The 14,910-nt window shown below is 50.6% G+C and overlaps 1 protein-coding gene across 6 annotated transcripts in view; it reads right to left on the reverse strand.

Moving 5' to 3' along the window:
- IGSF3 (immunoglobulin superfamily member 3) overlaps positions 1–9,678 on the reverse strand; it is a 95,212-nt gene extending 85,534 nt beyond the window's left edge. For 3 of the 6 annotated variants that reach the window (XM_045478796.1, XM_045478795.1, XM_045478792.1), the window contains exons 1-2: positions 9,550–9,678; positions 8,203–8,885 (exon numbers count right to left, since the gene is read on the reverse strand). In XM_045478796.1, the coding sequence (XP_045334752.1) occupies positions 8,203–8,245 (43 nt within the window). In that variant the 5' untranslated portion in view covers positions 8,246–8,885; positions 9,550–9,678. Of the gene's footprint in view, positions 1–8,202; positions 8,886–9,018; positions 9,137–9,306; positions 9,460–9,549 lie in introns of those variants that run through there. The other 3 variants (XM_045478793.1, XM_045478794.1, XM_045478798.1) reach the window with 3 other exon arrangements.
- Positions 9,679–14,910: the final 5,232 nt, after the last annotated feature.

Raw genomic sequence — 14,910 nt, forward strand, 5'->3', positions numbered from 1 at the left:
AAAAAAAAAAGAGGAGTAGGATGTCCCTGGACAGGACAGGTGTGGTCTGACCTGTAGCAATGGATACTCAACTCCAGTCTCCCGTTCCTCTTTCTACGGAAAGTCGCCCTAGCAAAGTCAATCGAGGTCACCAAAGCAACCAATTAATGGCAAACACCATCGAGGATATCCATGTCCCCTGGGGTTCTCAAAGTAACCCGTGGGATTGTCAGAAAGCCGGCCACCTTGGACATTTCAAAACACCTAACAATGACAACGCTTCCCCTATCATGGAGACACAGGGCTAAGACCGAACAGGCAAGGCCACGTGGGTCCTTTGGTCATGGACTAAGCAGAGTGCCAGATTAATTCTGCTGCAGAGCTGAACTACATCACTCTATCAAGGGTGAGCAGCCATATTGGTTACCACATAGGAAAAACAGATTAATTACTACTTAATGCTGACAGACAGAGGATTTCAAATGTATGGGGCTCCTGAGGGAAGGGAAGTTCATAAAAGGGGTCCGTGAGAAGGAGGTCAGCAGCCTGCCTCATGACACATCTCTGTCACCAACACACCACAGGCAGGATCCGGTGCCCTGCGGGCAGAGACGGCGTTCTCTGAAGACACCATGAGAAAGGAGGTATGGACTGTGCTCCAGAGAATGGGAAAATGGGTATTACAAACAAAAACAGTAGCAAATACACAAAAATGACGCCAACTTAAGGCAATGCTGAACATGCTCCCAGACATCAAGGCATCATAATGGGAAAGGACACACAACTGGTATTGGATCTTTTGCCCCATTTTAAGAAAGGAAGGCCTAGGGACCTGAAAGTCAAGGGGAAGACGCCACCACTAGAAGTCGGGACAGCAGTTTCTTTGAGTTCACAGTTTTGTCAGAATGTCGTTGCCCTGGTTTTTGATGGGTACATGACAGCTCGTCCTTTGGTGCAGGAACAGATCCCCTGGACCCCCACCTCCGGCCTTCTCTCACCAGTGGTCCTCCAGGTACCCGCTTACAGCTCTCTGGTATCTTCCTTCCGTCTCAGGCCCAAATATCCACACTTCATACCGACCGCTCCAATTCTTACCAGCCAGCACACTGACATTCAGGCTCCTCCACCCCTTGAGAAGCCTTCTCAAAGCAGCCCGATGTGCCCAGGGTGTCCTTCACCCCACAATTCTGCCAGGACCTCGCTCTCCCATTACTTAAGAAATGTCTAGGGGCGCCTGGGTGGCTCAGTCGGTTGCGCGTCCGACTTCAGCTCAGGTCATGATCTCACGGTCGGTGAGTTCGAGCCCCGCGTCGGGCTCTGGGCTGATGGCTCAGAGCCTGGAGCCTGCTTCCGATTCTGTGTCTCCCTCTCTCTCTGCCCCTCCCCCGTTCATGCTCTGTCTCTGTCTCAAAAATAAATAAACGTTAAAAAAAAAATAAAAATAAAACTATAAAAAAAAAAAAAAAAAAAAGAAATGTCTAACATTCCAGCTTTTCCAGAAAGCCTTTCCAGACTGACCACTCATAAGCTACTCCAGCCTCAATCTCCCTCCTGGACAGAGTTTCCTCACTACTCTTGCTGAGCTGAAAACAAGAACAAACTTGCCTGGCCCCTCCCTCCCCAAAGGACACCTGTCTTCCATCCTCAGAGAGCACAGACTATCAACGTCTTCCTCTCCATTTGCAAAGTGATTTACCATTTGTTTTACGGCTGGCCTTAGATGATCATCCCCTAGAAGACAGGGACAGGGTGGCGTTCAGCAAAGCCTGGGTCACTGGGATGACAGGGAATAGGGTATTTGGATGAATATAATTAAAGGGTTAACAGAGGATTAGACAGAAACTTTGCTTCAACTCTCGTTATTATAAAGCCTGTTATAAAGGCTTTTGAAATACATCTGACCACTTTCCAGCCTGAGTAGAGTTAATATAATTTAATCTGTGATTTAGGATCTTACAGTGCCCTGAGGCTCATCATTCTCTTCTGCTACTATAATTATAGATGCGGAAGATGTAGAGACTGGACTGATGGTGCCCTGAAAGCCGATTTCGAGAATAAATCCTCGCTACCGCATCTTGTGAACTCGGCCTTTCAGAAAGTGGAGTTCAAAATAATAGAAACAAAATCCCACTTAATTGGAGGTTCCAGTTAAGGGAGGTCCATTGCCATGGTCTTTGTTAAGTCCCCACCACTGTGGCCCACAATTAGCCACTTAATAAAGCATTCCTGATGAAGGAATTTGGCAACATGTGATTTTTCTACAAATGTAAGCTTGATTTTGACGCAACCACTCATTTCTTTGAAAATCAAGGGGCATTCACACACAGGTGTCCTAAATTTCCTTAAATTAAAAACCAACCCTTCACGAAGAGTTAGCTGTGCTCACTTCCAAGCCGCAAAGAAACAGGTGTCCAATCATAGGAAATGAGGAGCTCCCAAAGGAACCTCAAAATCTTAATCAAGGAGCCATAACAGAGAAGGCACAAGGCCGGGGACCACGGGAGGCCAGCAGTGAAGCCACTTCATTCAGTTTCTAGGTCAGGGCTCCGCCAAAGTGGTCTGCCTGGGCCCTAGGGGCTCAGTCTAAGCCCAAATCCCAAACGCATTACAGTCGAAGCCAGTTCTCTGTGTCCTCACCATCCCAGATGGACTGGACGCTGAAGACCCCTGACAGTCATTTCTCTGAACCCTAAAGGGCCACTCTACCACCATTATGACCACAGACTCCTCAGCACCATCAGGACTCTACTGGGAATAGAACGCTCCCCGCGTGGGAACCCTGCCCGTTTCTGAAAGCCAATAAAGTCCTCTCACACGGCATCTTCCCAGCAACCGCTGCCTACCCTGAACTTTACTTTGAACTTCACAGGGGTCCGTGAACGGAAGTCAGGAGGTATGTGAACTTGCAGAAAAAAAAAAAAAAAAAAATGACAGCTTTATTTGCAGCTAACCTCTAAGTGAATGCGAACTGTTTGATTACGAATGTAGGCAACCACCATGGCGATGTCTCCAGGACCTGTGACTCTGTCACAACGCAAGTCACACATGCCTTCAGATCACCTCACAGTTGACACAGATGCCTCAACACACCGTTTTCATTCTTCACTGTGCCATAATTACGGTAATTGTTAGAACTGCTGTTTGAGCTAGTTATTTAATGTGCTCCTAAGAAGCGTATTGCTATGATCCTAAATTTGTTTAATGTTTTGATGACTGTATTTCAATAGAACTCATTTCCTCTGTTAGTTGATGTATTTTTATTTATGAATTTCAAAGTGTTACCCAAAGAAAGGGTCCATAGGCTTTTCCAGACCGCTCAAAGGACCCAGGGACACAAAAAAGGTTAAGAACCCCTGTTGGGTGGTATAAAAGCACAGGCCCTGTAGCCAATCTCTAGCTCTTGTCCTTTGAGCAAAATGATTTTAATTCCCTGAACCTTGAGTTTCCTTATCATGATCAAAGGAGCCGACACAGAAACCCTTTATTCAACCAAAAAATCAACTGAATGCCTACTTTGTGCCGGTACGCGCAGAAGGCCGAGTTCTGGGGCTACAGCAGTGAACATACCAGAGATGGTCCTTAATACAGAAGGGCTTGCTCTGTGAAGGGTTGAACGGTGACTGGCACATGAGCATTCTATAAACACTGCAGAACAGTACTATTGCTAAAACCACAACACTGCCTGCGTAATCATATGCTGATTTATGTTGCTTCCCGAGTAACAACTCTTGGCTCATCTGGCTCAGGCCCTCCCGATAAGGCTTCTTAGAGGCCAGGGGCTGGGCCTGGGTACTCACAGAGGGGCAGCGGGTGACATGGAAGGGCACAGGGTTTGAACCAAATGATCCTGGCTTCAAAACCCCGTGCTGCCGCTTACTAGCTCTGCCACTCTGCCGGCAGCCCATAGCCGTCCCTCCAAAATTGTCTCTCTCCTTCCCCAGCAGTAACACAACCCTGTTTTTAGCTGTACGCTCGGAATGAAGGATGGTATTTCCCAGCCTACCTGGCAGTCACATACGGTCACGTACTCGAGTTCTAGCCGATGGGGATAGAAGCAGAAAAAGAGATGTGTGCAACTTTCAGGAAGTGTTCTTAAATTGGGAGGTCTTGCCCTTCACCATTCCTTCTCCTCCTCCCTGATGGCTAGGACCAGCACAGCCTTCTTGGACCATGCCATGACCTTGGGAATGGAGGCATGCACATGGAACAAGACAGAAGGGGCCTCCACACCACTGCGGAGCACCATATGGAACTGGGGGACAGTAGTCTACTGAAGCAAGTTCCTTAAGCTCCCTGGACCTCAGTATTTCCACCTACAAAAAGGTGACCATGTGAGACATCTATCCAGCGAGGCTATTCTGAGGACTTAACAAGATAGGGCTTGCTTCACAGCAAAGGCCAGAGCCAGGAGAGGCAGTACTGTTCTGCTGCTATGCAAAATGCAGGAGACCGGGGCGTCTTCACAGCCCTGGGTGCACAGAGGTGGCTCGATAATTCACACAGCTGAAAGGCATCCTGGCCCGTCTAGTCCTCCTGACAACAATTCCCTTCTCCGGTGGGGCGCCTGGGTGACTCAGTCAGTTGAGCGTCTGACCTCAGCTCAGGTCACGATCTCACAGTTCGTGAGTTCGAGCCCTGCATCCAGCTGGCTGCTGTCATCTGTCAGCTCACAGCCCGCTTCAGATCCTCTGTCCCCCTCTCTCTGCCCCTCCCCGCCCCCCAAAAAAGAATTCCCCTCCCCAGCACCCTTGTTAAATGGTCCCCAGGAAAGGGAAGTGCACCACCCCTGGGACAGCTGGTGGGGAGGCTGTTTGTTCATCCATAAATCACCATCGTCAGAGCTCTTCCCCCTACTGCCCCACACTGCCTCGCTTCTCCCTTCTGCCTTTGATCACGAGTCCTGCCCCAGAGCTCACACTCATCAGAACATCAAAGTACCTTTCGATCTCTTTCGGAAGAACCCTCTGGCCTCTACCCAAAGAAGCCTTCCCTAACTGACTGGGAGGTAGGTGATCACTGCCTCAAGTCCCATCCTATTCAAGGGAGAGGCTGCCCAAACTCTACAATGAAATTCTCTCCCACTGAAGAAGAACCCATACGGCCACTAGCCAGCCACGGACTCTCCTGTGTTGATCCAGAGATGTTCCAAGCTCCTACATTTCTCCTTGCTAACACTTTTAAAGCTCTTTTATCTTGTTTGCAACATCAGCATTGGTCTAGGAGGGCATCACTACTCATAGTTATGCAAAGCCGAAATCTGCTTCATGTGCCTGAAGCTTATATTCATCTTTCCTGATTGTCCCCTTCCTGTTATTGCAAACACAAATCCTTTTCGGTCTCTCCCACGTGGCTGTCATCTTTCCATGTCACTGTCACTCATGCAGGCTGCTGCCAGGCACAGCCACAGCCTCATTCTCTCCTTTCCACATGCATGCTCCTACTCTCTCCCCTCATCTTCTGCCCCTGTCTCCACCCATCAGCACTGGTGACTTTACTATCCTCATGGCTCAACCAGGCCCCGGCATAAGATGGCTTTGGAATTGGAACGAGGGTGGCCGTGGCAGCCAATGGCTCCCAAGTTGGGTGGGGCACCCCGAGCTACCAGAGAAAGAAACAAGACACAGTGGTCAAGGAGGCAGGAAGCAGTACGCATGTGGCTTCAGCAGGACAAAGACAAGGGCAGGACTCAGCACCCAGACAGGCAGAAGAGGAGGAAGCTGATCCAAATCCCAGACACTGGCAGAGGAAGGGCGCAGAAAGCACAGGCCTAACGATGTGGAGGGAGTTGCAGGCAGGTGAGAGATGGTCCTGTCCGCACCCTCATGTACTGTCCTAGGGTGTTCTGCCTCGAAGTGCCATTTCTGGAGGCTGGCGGCACCCATGTCAGTGCCAGAGGACTCAGCCTTATCCTACTTTTTACAAACAAAATTATATTCCAGGTGTGTGTGACCCACAGGAGCATAACACCTCAGGATTCTTTGCTCTTTGAAATTACACATTAATTTACGTTACACAGCAAGAATGCTGACGCATGAATCAGCCCACACCAGACCGCAAGCGGGAAGTACGACCCCCAACCTGGGTTCTGTTCCCTCCCAACACCTCCTGCTCTCCAAGGTTAACAGCAGCGGAGTGGCAAGACCCCCTCCTGGCCATGCTGAGAGTCGCTGGGGAAGGGGAGAAGATGAGACTCCCCCGGAGGGGTGTGTGCAAAAATACCAGGCACGAAACCTTCCCACCCTCACCCACGTCTGGTCATCTGCCATTGCTCCCCTTCAAGGCCACCTTGACATTCATTTCCTGGCCCACGACACCTGTTTATACACGAAGCTGGGAGTGGAGGGAAGATAACCGTGTGCCCAAGCTCCACTCCAGAGTCGCCCAGAGGGCAAACAGCAGGTGGGGGGGGAGGGGACCCGCAGGAGGCCACACATTTCTAGAGCGGCCTGGAGAAACAAAAGGCACAAAAGTCACAGTTCCCTGTTTTGCCTTTGGCGGTTCCTCCCCCAGCCCCGGTCCCACCCTTCCACCCAACCCTCTTTCCCACCTTAGCCATCCAACCCCGCAGGGCTTTCCTTGTTTGTCCTCGTGAATCCACATGAATCACTAATTACTGATTTAAACCCAGACACTAAGTGAATGACAAATACAGTATAACAAATACCACTAGGCTATTTAGGACTGGCGAACCCAGAGCTACCTGCCTTTACTCTGCCTGAACAGACAGGAGACACGGGACACTGGATCCTAACCCACACCGGGCAGAACACTGACTAAACTGCCGCCAGACCGGTGTCTGTGTGTGTGCTAGGGCGGGGAGGGCTGGCTCTAATGAACTCACACACTGCTTCTTTCACTTGGAATTACCTAGGGGAGCAGAGAGCTGGACATCGAAATTTTCAAAAAGCTCCCCCAGTGATTCCAACATGCGCCTAAGTTTGAGAACCACCAACTGAACATTTATTAGGTGTTCCAGACGTGTTTCAAAGCAGTCGAGATATTTAGGACACCTTATAGCCTTGAACTGGCAAGACAGGCCTTGGAGGTATCATCCCATTTTAGAGATTCGCATGGCAATCGTGATGAGACTGAGATTCTAATCAAGTTCTCTAACTCCAAAATCCGTTCTTTCCGCCCAACTGTGAACTCTTGCATGGGTAGAGACAATGCGTGAGAGCTATCTCCACTGCCGGCAGCTCAGGCATAAGCTCCGTAAATGCAAAATATCTAGATTTGGAGATGCAAACACCAGAGGCAGGTGTGATGCCCTCTTCCAAACACAAGGGACAGAACCATACAGAGAGATCAGAGGGTGTGCTCGTGTGCGAGGTCTGAGGAGATAGACGGAGGATGCGTGAGATCCCGGCGTGGGAGTTTATCCTAGACCCGAGATGTGTCCTCTAATGCCACACTTAAGATAGTGCTCATCGGCATGGAGAGCATGGGCAAAGGAGGGGTGACCTCTGCAATGAGGAGGGAATCCCCAAGAGAGGTGATAAGGGTTCACCTCTCAGGGCCACAGTTCGTCGTCCTGCTCTAGGCGTTGTGGCCTTCTGCAGCAGGCCCCCCCCACCAATCCGAACACACCCCCTCCCAAGCAGCTTTCCACTCCTCGGGTCTCTCTTCCTGCCAGAACTACGGTCTGAGGCTCCTTGCTGAGGGGACACATAAGACAGGTACCCCCACACATTTAGTCTCCAGACCGCTTGGGCAGGGCAACGCATCCCTTCACCACCCTACTCCACTCATGCCTACTTCCTCCTCCAAAAAAAACCCCAAAAAACCCAAAAAAGAAACAAACACACAAACAAAAACACCATTTTTACCACCAAACCAACTTTCCCCACCGTAAGAATAACGTGCCCACTCCAAATTAGGAACTGATGTGGACCAACACAGAAGGGAAGACAGTGAAGTTTATGACACTACAAGAAGCCAACCCACGAGCCACACGGAGTCCCTAAACCACCAACTGGCAGATGGGGGCAATCTCATCACAGGGCCCGGGACAGACATTTCAAGGACAGCAGATGTTCCCTCGTAAAGACAACCGGCAACATCCCATCGTTCCTCCTGGTTCCTCTTTCGACCTGTGACACACACCGGCTGCATCGTGGTGTCCCCCAAAGCCAAGTGTTGATGGGAAAGAACCACAAGGAATTACAGGAACCAACGGCAGGTTAAACTTTCGCATCGATCGCACTGATAAGCGGAGACACTTACCCAGCACAGCCAGACAACTGAGCACTGGAAAAAAGCACTTCATGTCGGCAGTGGAGAAGAGACACCACACAGGACGCTTCCTCTTCTCTCCGCACTTAATCTCTCATTTCTGGCAATCCACTTATAGCTCCAGAGGGCAGTTTTGGAAACAGAACTTAACTCAAAAAATGAGAAGAGGTTAAAGAGAAGAGATCATCGGCAAGATGGGGGGCAGGGGGGAAGGGCGGCCAGTGGCTTGTGTTAAACTACTCTATGCTAAAGGAAGGGTCCAGAACAATTCTGAAGGCCCTCTAGGCTTCTGTCACATCCTGTGCCTTAGCGGTTTCCACTGGAATTGTAGATTGCAGTGAACTAATCCTCGAGGAAAAGGGAAAAAAGAGTCTGAGAAAATCCTTTCATCCGCTGATTATACAGGAATGTCCTTGGCTTCCCAGTGAAGGTGTCTGTAAGCTCCCTCATTCGGATTCCCCAAAGGGAAGACGGTAGGTTTTGTCAAAACCTTTGACAGCTAAATCGCCCGGGAACAGCACGGACTGTTTGGGTTTCTTCATCCAAAAGTCCGTCTCCATCCATGACGGTAGGTCACGGGGCCGCCACCTGCCCCAGATCTTCCCAGAACAAACGAAGCAAGTTGGCGTTCGGCGGCCCCGAAGCGAAGCCGGTCCCACAATGCCAGCCGATTTCTGAAAGAAACACAAGACAGATGTAGCCAAGGCGCACACAAGCGCCGCAAAACCGAGAGGGGCCGAGCGCCGGGCTGCTCTGGACGCCCGGGTCCCGTTCCTGGACCAGGACCGTCCACCCGTGCATTCTGACCTTGGGCAAGTCGCTCCACTGGCCCCCGCCTCAGTTTCCCCGCCCGGAGCCGGGCAATTGCGGGAAGCCTGCTGGTTCCTGCAATACTTTGCCCACACGGCTCACTCCAGGGCACTCCCTTCGCCTCCCGCCGAGCCCGGCGGCGCCGCCGGGAGCCCCACCCTCCGCGGGGCACCTCGGGAGGGGGCTCGACGTGGGGCCGCCACTCCCGCTTCCACCTCCGGCCCCCGCCCCAAACGTGGGAGCTCCGCGCGCGCCGCGTCCCAGGTGGCCCCGCTATTGTTTTACCTTCCCGGCTGTTTATTTTTCGCTGGTTGGAAAGAAAAGAGACGGAGGGCGAAGCGAGCGGGGGGCTGCGCTTTCAGCTGCCGGGGCGCGCTCGTGGCCAGGCCAGGGGAGGGTCTGGGGCCCGACCCCGGAGCGGAGCCGGCCCCGCGCCCGCCACCGCCCTCCCCGCCCCCTGCCCCGGGCTCCCGGCTGCCCGCGCCGCCGCCCCTTCGCGCGCAGCCCGCGCCCCCACCGGATACCGACCTCGCCCCCGGCCCTCTCCCTCCGCGCGTCTGTCCGGCGGCCGGCGGTCCGGGCGCACGCCTCTGGGGACGCGCCGCCTCCTCCCTCTCCCCCCGCAGCCGCACCGGCAGCCGCGCTCCGGCCCCTCCCGAATCCCCGCCCCCCGGCCCGGCCCGCAGCACCCGGGCGAGCCGCGCGCGGGGCGGGGGCGGGGGCTTGGGCAAGAGGCACCGCCCCCGGGCCCGCCCCTTCCCCCGCCCGCGGAGAAGGGGCTGGCCAGGGGCCTGGCGGGGCGCTCGTGGGCTGGTGCTCCCGCCCAGGCGCACCTGCCCGGGGAGGGGGGCGGGGGGCACCCCAGGACTGGGCACAGGGGGCGTGTGTGAGCCGGGCAGCTCCCAAAGTTAATCGGCGGTTCACACGCAGGCTGCCGGGCCGCCGGCGGGAAGCACAGGCCCTTCCCAAAGCCCCGCAAAGGACCCGCGAGCCTTGAAGCGGGCGTCTAGCGAGCACGTCCTCTCTCCGGGAAACAAAAACAAAGCCCTTGTCAGGAGTCTTGAATCTGTGCTTGCGGTGGAGGCCCATATTGTGCTTTATTCAATGGCAGAACTTCCTGGAAGTTGTGGCCGAACTGAACTCGGCACAGCCCGGGTTCTAACCCCGGTTCTCCCACATCCTCGCTGCTGACTTTGGTCGAGTTACTTAACTTCTCTGTGCCTTAGTTTCTCCGTCTGCTGTTACATGGGGGAAATAGCCCTTCCCTACTGAATAGGGTTCTGTGAGATGTCCACGGTACACTTGTAAGAACACTTAGAGTGGAGCCTGCCCCGTCTTAAGCACTCAGTAAATGCAAGATATAATTATTTTATGAGGCACAGCCCTATCAAACGAGTGCATTTTCATCCATTCAATACTTAATGAACACACACGCATGCTGGGTAAAAACGGTCAAAAGGCAACCGAGGTCAAATAAGACAGTCCTGTTCTCCTGGAGCTTGATCTGGTGGGGAGACAATAAAACAGGTATGGCAAGAGAAGAACAGAGTGTTGAGGAAGCATGAGCCAGGACCTGACCCTGTGTTGGGGGGTTGGGACATCAAGAGGAGGGAATTTGGTCAGACCAGGTCAGGTGTCAGGAAGGCTTCTCGGAGGAAGTGAAAATGGAGGTAGAACCCAAAAGAGCAGAGGAGGCACAAAGGAAGGGGGCAGGGGAGGAGTCACTGAGTCCAGACCCTGAATCAGTATCCTCTAAGACTAGAGGGAAGACAGAGTAGTTCAGTTAGAGGACCAGAAATCTCTGTTAGGCACAAACTAGGCTGTTAGAAAGTGGCAAGGAACTGCAGAGATGAAATCTGGGGCCAGAACCTGGAGGGCTGTGTATGATGCATTAAAAGATTTGAACTTTAGCCCAGGGCCATGGTGAGCCCCTGAAGGTTCGGAGCAAGGCAATACTGTTGTTAGATGTACATTTTAGAAAGACCACTCTGGGGCACCTGGGTGGTTCAGTCTATTAAGCATCCGACTTCTGCTCAGGTCATGATCTCACGGCTGGTGAGTTCAAGTCCCACATCAGGTTCTGTGCTGACAGCTTGGAGCCTAGAGCCTGCTTTGGATTCTGTGTCTCCCTCTCTCTCTGTCTCTCTGTCTCTCTCTCTCTCTCAAAAATAAACATTTTTAAAAAATTTAGAAAAACCACTCTGGCCCAGGCATGAAGGGTGGATGGGAGAGGACTTCTACATGAGGTTAGTGGGTATTGATGAAAATCCAGACAAGAGATGATGGTGACCAGGACCCCAGAAGTAGCGACAGGGAGGGAGATGAATGAGCAGGTCCCCTTGATGTCAGGAGGTAGGCCCTATGGAATGCCAGGCTGAATGCCAGGAGGAATGGGGCCGAATAACCAGCTTGGCCTCAAGAACTGAGATCAAGATACATAAGACTGGATGTACTGAGTTTGAAATGCCAAAGAGTCATGCAAGAAGTGAAGACGTCCAAAAAACAACTGGGGGTGTGGAGAGTGGAGTTCAGAACTCAGAAGAGGTTTGGAAGATGTTTTTCACCCTATTGGACTGTATGATAATGAAGGGGTTTTGTGAAGGAATACACTGTAACCCACTGATTAAAAAAAAAAAAAAGTTAGTTACCCCCTCCCCCCGCTGTGTAAGGCAATGAAGAACATGCTATTGGGGGGTGAAAAAGTAACTAAGGGGTCTTATTTGCCCTCAACTCTCTCCCTAGACTATAAACTTCTTGCAGGCAGGACTGCACTTTAATTATCCTTTATCCCAAACAACTCTTGGCATTGTGGTCTGTATATAGTAATTGCACTATAAATACTTGGATTGAATTGAATTGAATTGAATTGAGTATTAATCACATGTGCCAAGTGTTATATGGAAGATCTCCTCTTGTGTGTTCAATATTACCTCTTTCCCTCAAGACAACCCTGACTCTGGCAACTCTTGCTTCTCCTTATCTGCTAGACTCTTTCATTTATTAATTGAGCATATACTATGTGCCAAGAAAGTCTCTGCTCTCGTGGCACTCACACTCTGGTGGGAAACACAAACAATGAAACAAATAAATATATAACAGAACATGACATGTGTTCTTAAGAAAAGCCGGAGAGGGGCGCCTGGGTGGCGCAGTCGGTTGAGCGTCCGACTTCAGCCAGGTCACGATCTCGCGGTCCGTGAGTTCAAGCCCCGCGTCGGGCTCTGGGCTGATGGCTCAGAGCCTGGAGCCTGTTTCCGATTCTGTGTCTCCCTCTCTCTCTGCCCCTCCCCCGTTCATGCTCTGTCTCTCTCTGTCCCAAAAATAAATAAACGTTGAAAAAAAAAAATTAAAAAAAAAAAAAAAAGAAAAGCCAGAGAAGGTAATCACGTGTGTGCGTGTGTGTGTGTGTGTGTGTGTGTGTGTGTGGTGTGGGGAGGAGGATTCTGTTCTAGGTGGGTGACCAGGGAAGGCCAGATACTTGATTAGAAGGAGTGAGTGAGCTTTGGAAATTTCTGGAAGAAGAGAGCTCTGAGCCAAATCCTGTAGGACCTTACGGGCCAGCGGGCAGTTTGGGTCCCTCTGTTTACAAGAGCCTCCACTGGAAAGGAGGCTCTTGTAGTTGTGCAGGTGAGAGAAGACCGTGGCCAGGACTAGGGTGGTAATGATACGGGTGGTGAGATAGGGGTGGAGTCTGGAAGCACTTTGAAAATACATTCAGTGGGATGTTCTGGAGACTTGGATATGAAGGGGGAAAGAAAGAGGAGCGTCAAGGGATCTGCACGATCTACCTCAGCCTGTGCTGGTCTCTGACCCCACCAAAGTGCCCTACCCCTTCTCCAAAACCACACTTCCTGAGCATTCAGTCCCCTGAGCCACTTCCTCTGTCCTTGAACCCTGTACTGAATTATCCCTTCTTGTTCTTTCCTCCTCGATCTACCCCCACCTCCTACCACCTAGACCCCTTGCGTCTTTTTTGGATGGTCTGTCAATCCTTGACTTCCACCACCACACCAGGTATGTTATGGCTGGTTCCATGCGGAGTATCTGTCTAATTTCCACACCGATGGGCCATCTAAGATATTCAAAGGGCCGTGCTAACTACAGGGCAGGGAGAGTAGAGTAGAGGCGTACCTCATTTTATTGCGTTTTACTTCATTGCGTTCCACAGACACTGCATTTTTTTTACAAAATGAAGGTCTGTGGTAACCCTGCTTGGAGCAAATCTATCGGTGCCATTTCACCAACAGCATTTATTTACTTGGTGTCTCTGTGTCACATCCTGGTAATTCTCACGATATTTCAAACTTTTTCATTTTTATTCTATTTGTTATAGCGAGCTGTGATTAGTGCTGATGATTGGCTTTCAAAGCTCGGATGACGGTTAGCATTTTTCAGCAGTAAAGTATTTTTTAATTAAGGTAAGTCCATTATTTTTTAGACATCATGCAATTGCATGCTTAATAGACAACAGTAGAGTGCAAATATAACTTTTATACGCACGGGGAAACCAAAACATTCCATTTGAGTCACTTTTTGGCACAGTGGTCTGGAACCTAATGTGTAATATCTCCGAGGCACACCTGTGCAGTGAAAAAATGTCTCTGCCCTCCAGACGTAGAAACCATTAAAAGAAGTGCTGATCAGGAAACCATCTACAGACAAAGAAAGAGTCTTTTTTTTTCTTTCTTTCTTTCTTTTTTTTTTTTAGGTTTACTTATTTTGAGAGAGAAAGAGTGCACGCAGGGGAGGGGCAGAGAGAGAGAATCTCAAGCAGGATCTCCGTTATCAGCACAGAGCCTCACTTGGGGCTCTATCTCAGGAACCATGAGATCACGCCCTGAGCTGAAATCAAGAGACCCTCAACTAGCTGAGCCACCCAAATGCCGCAGACAGAGAAAGAGTCCGAAGGGAAGGAAAAGCATCAAAGGAGAGTGAGGGAGAGAAGTCCCCAGTCAGCAAATGGGGCTGGTGCCCAGGCTGAACATTAGCAGCTTGCTTCAAAACAACTTACATTGGAATGTTGAAACCTCTCCTGAATTGGCCCGGAATCAAGTGGATATTTCGGACATTTTGCATGACTCCTTAATCTTCTCCCCCAGGGAGTTCAGTTCAGAAGCCTGCAGAAGCCAGACTGAAAGGGTGGCAGTCAGGACCAAAGGTCCAGCGTTGCCTGATTTTCTGACTCTTCAAGAAAAGCAGGAAATCCAGAAGGAGACCCAGGTTTTCATGGAATTTCTCCTAATTGTATCCACTGGAAGCTAGTGTTTAAAAATAAACACTGGAGGGGGAAACAACAACACAGAATTTGCAGAGAAGATACGGTCAAGTGCTTCTATCAGTTTGAGGGCTCTGGACCCACTATAGCTGTCATCAAAAGCCTAATATAAAACCACAAGTGGCATCAAGTTATGTGTGTTTTTTTTTTTTAATTAGAGGGAAAAAAAGGCGTTAGCCAACTTCTCTTTTGTCAACTGAAAAAAAGTTGAGGGCAAGGCATTTTGCCTAAAGATAGCCTGACACTTTGTGCTCACAAGTACTGGTGTTAATTGCTCTTAATGCACTCAAAATGCCAAATGGAAAGAGCAAAGCCGCCTTACCCAACAAAACAGCAAAGTCAGAGCTAAAAGTGCCGCTAAACAATTCTCTTGATAGCAAGCTTTCTTCTTGGTGATTACCCTCCTACACGGGCGAGGATCCCCAGAGCTGAAGACTAGGAAAAGAGCTTACACAGGATACCATCTGTCTTAAATATCTATACGTATATATATATATAAAGAGAGAGAGAGAGTTGATTATTGTATCTTGAGATCAAGGTAGCAAGGGAGCAGAATAGACCCCTAAGGCTTTCCCCACACGTGGTGCTCAGAACCTAGGTGTGCCATATGGTGT

The sequence above is a fragment of the Leopardus geoffroyi genome, chromosome C1 (assembly GCF_018350155.1).
Source record: "Leopardus geoffroyi isolate Oge1 chromosome C1, O.geoffroyi_Oge1_pat1.0, whole genome shotgun sequence".
Taxonomy (NCBI): domain Eukaryota; kingdom Metazoa; phylum Chordata; class Mammalia; order Carnivora; family Felidae; genus Leopardus; species Leopardus geoffroyi.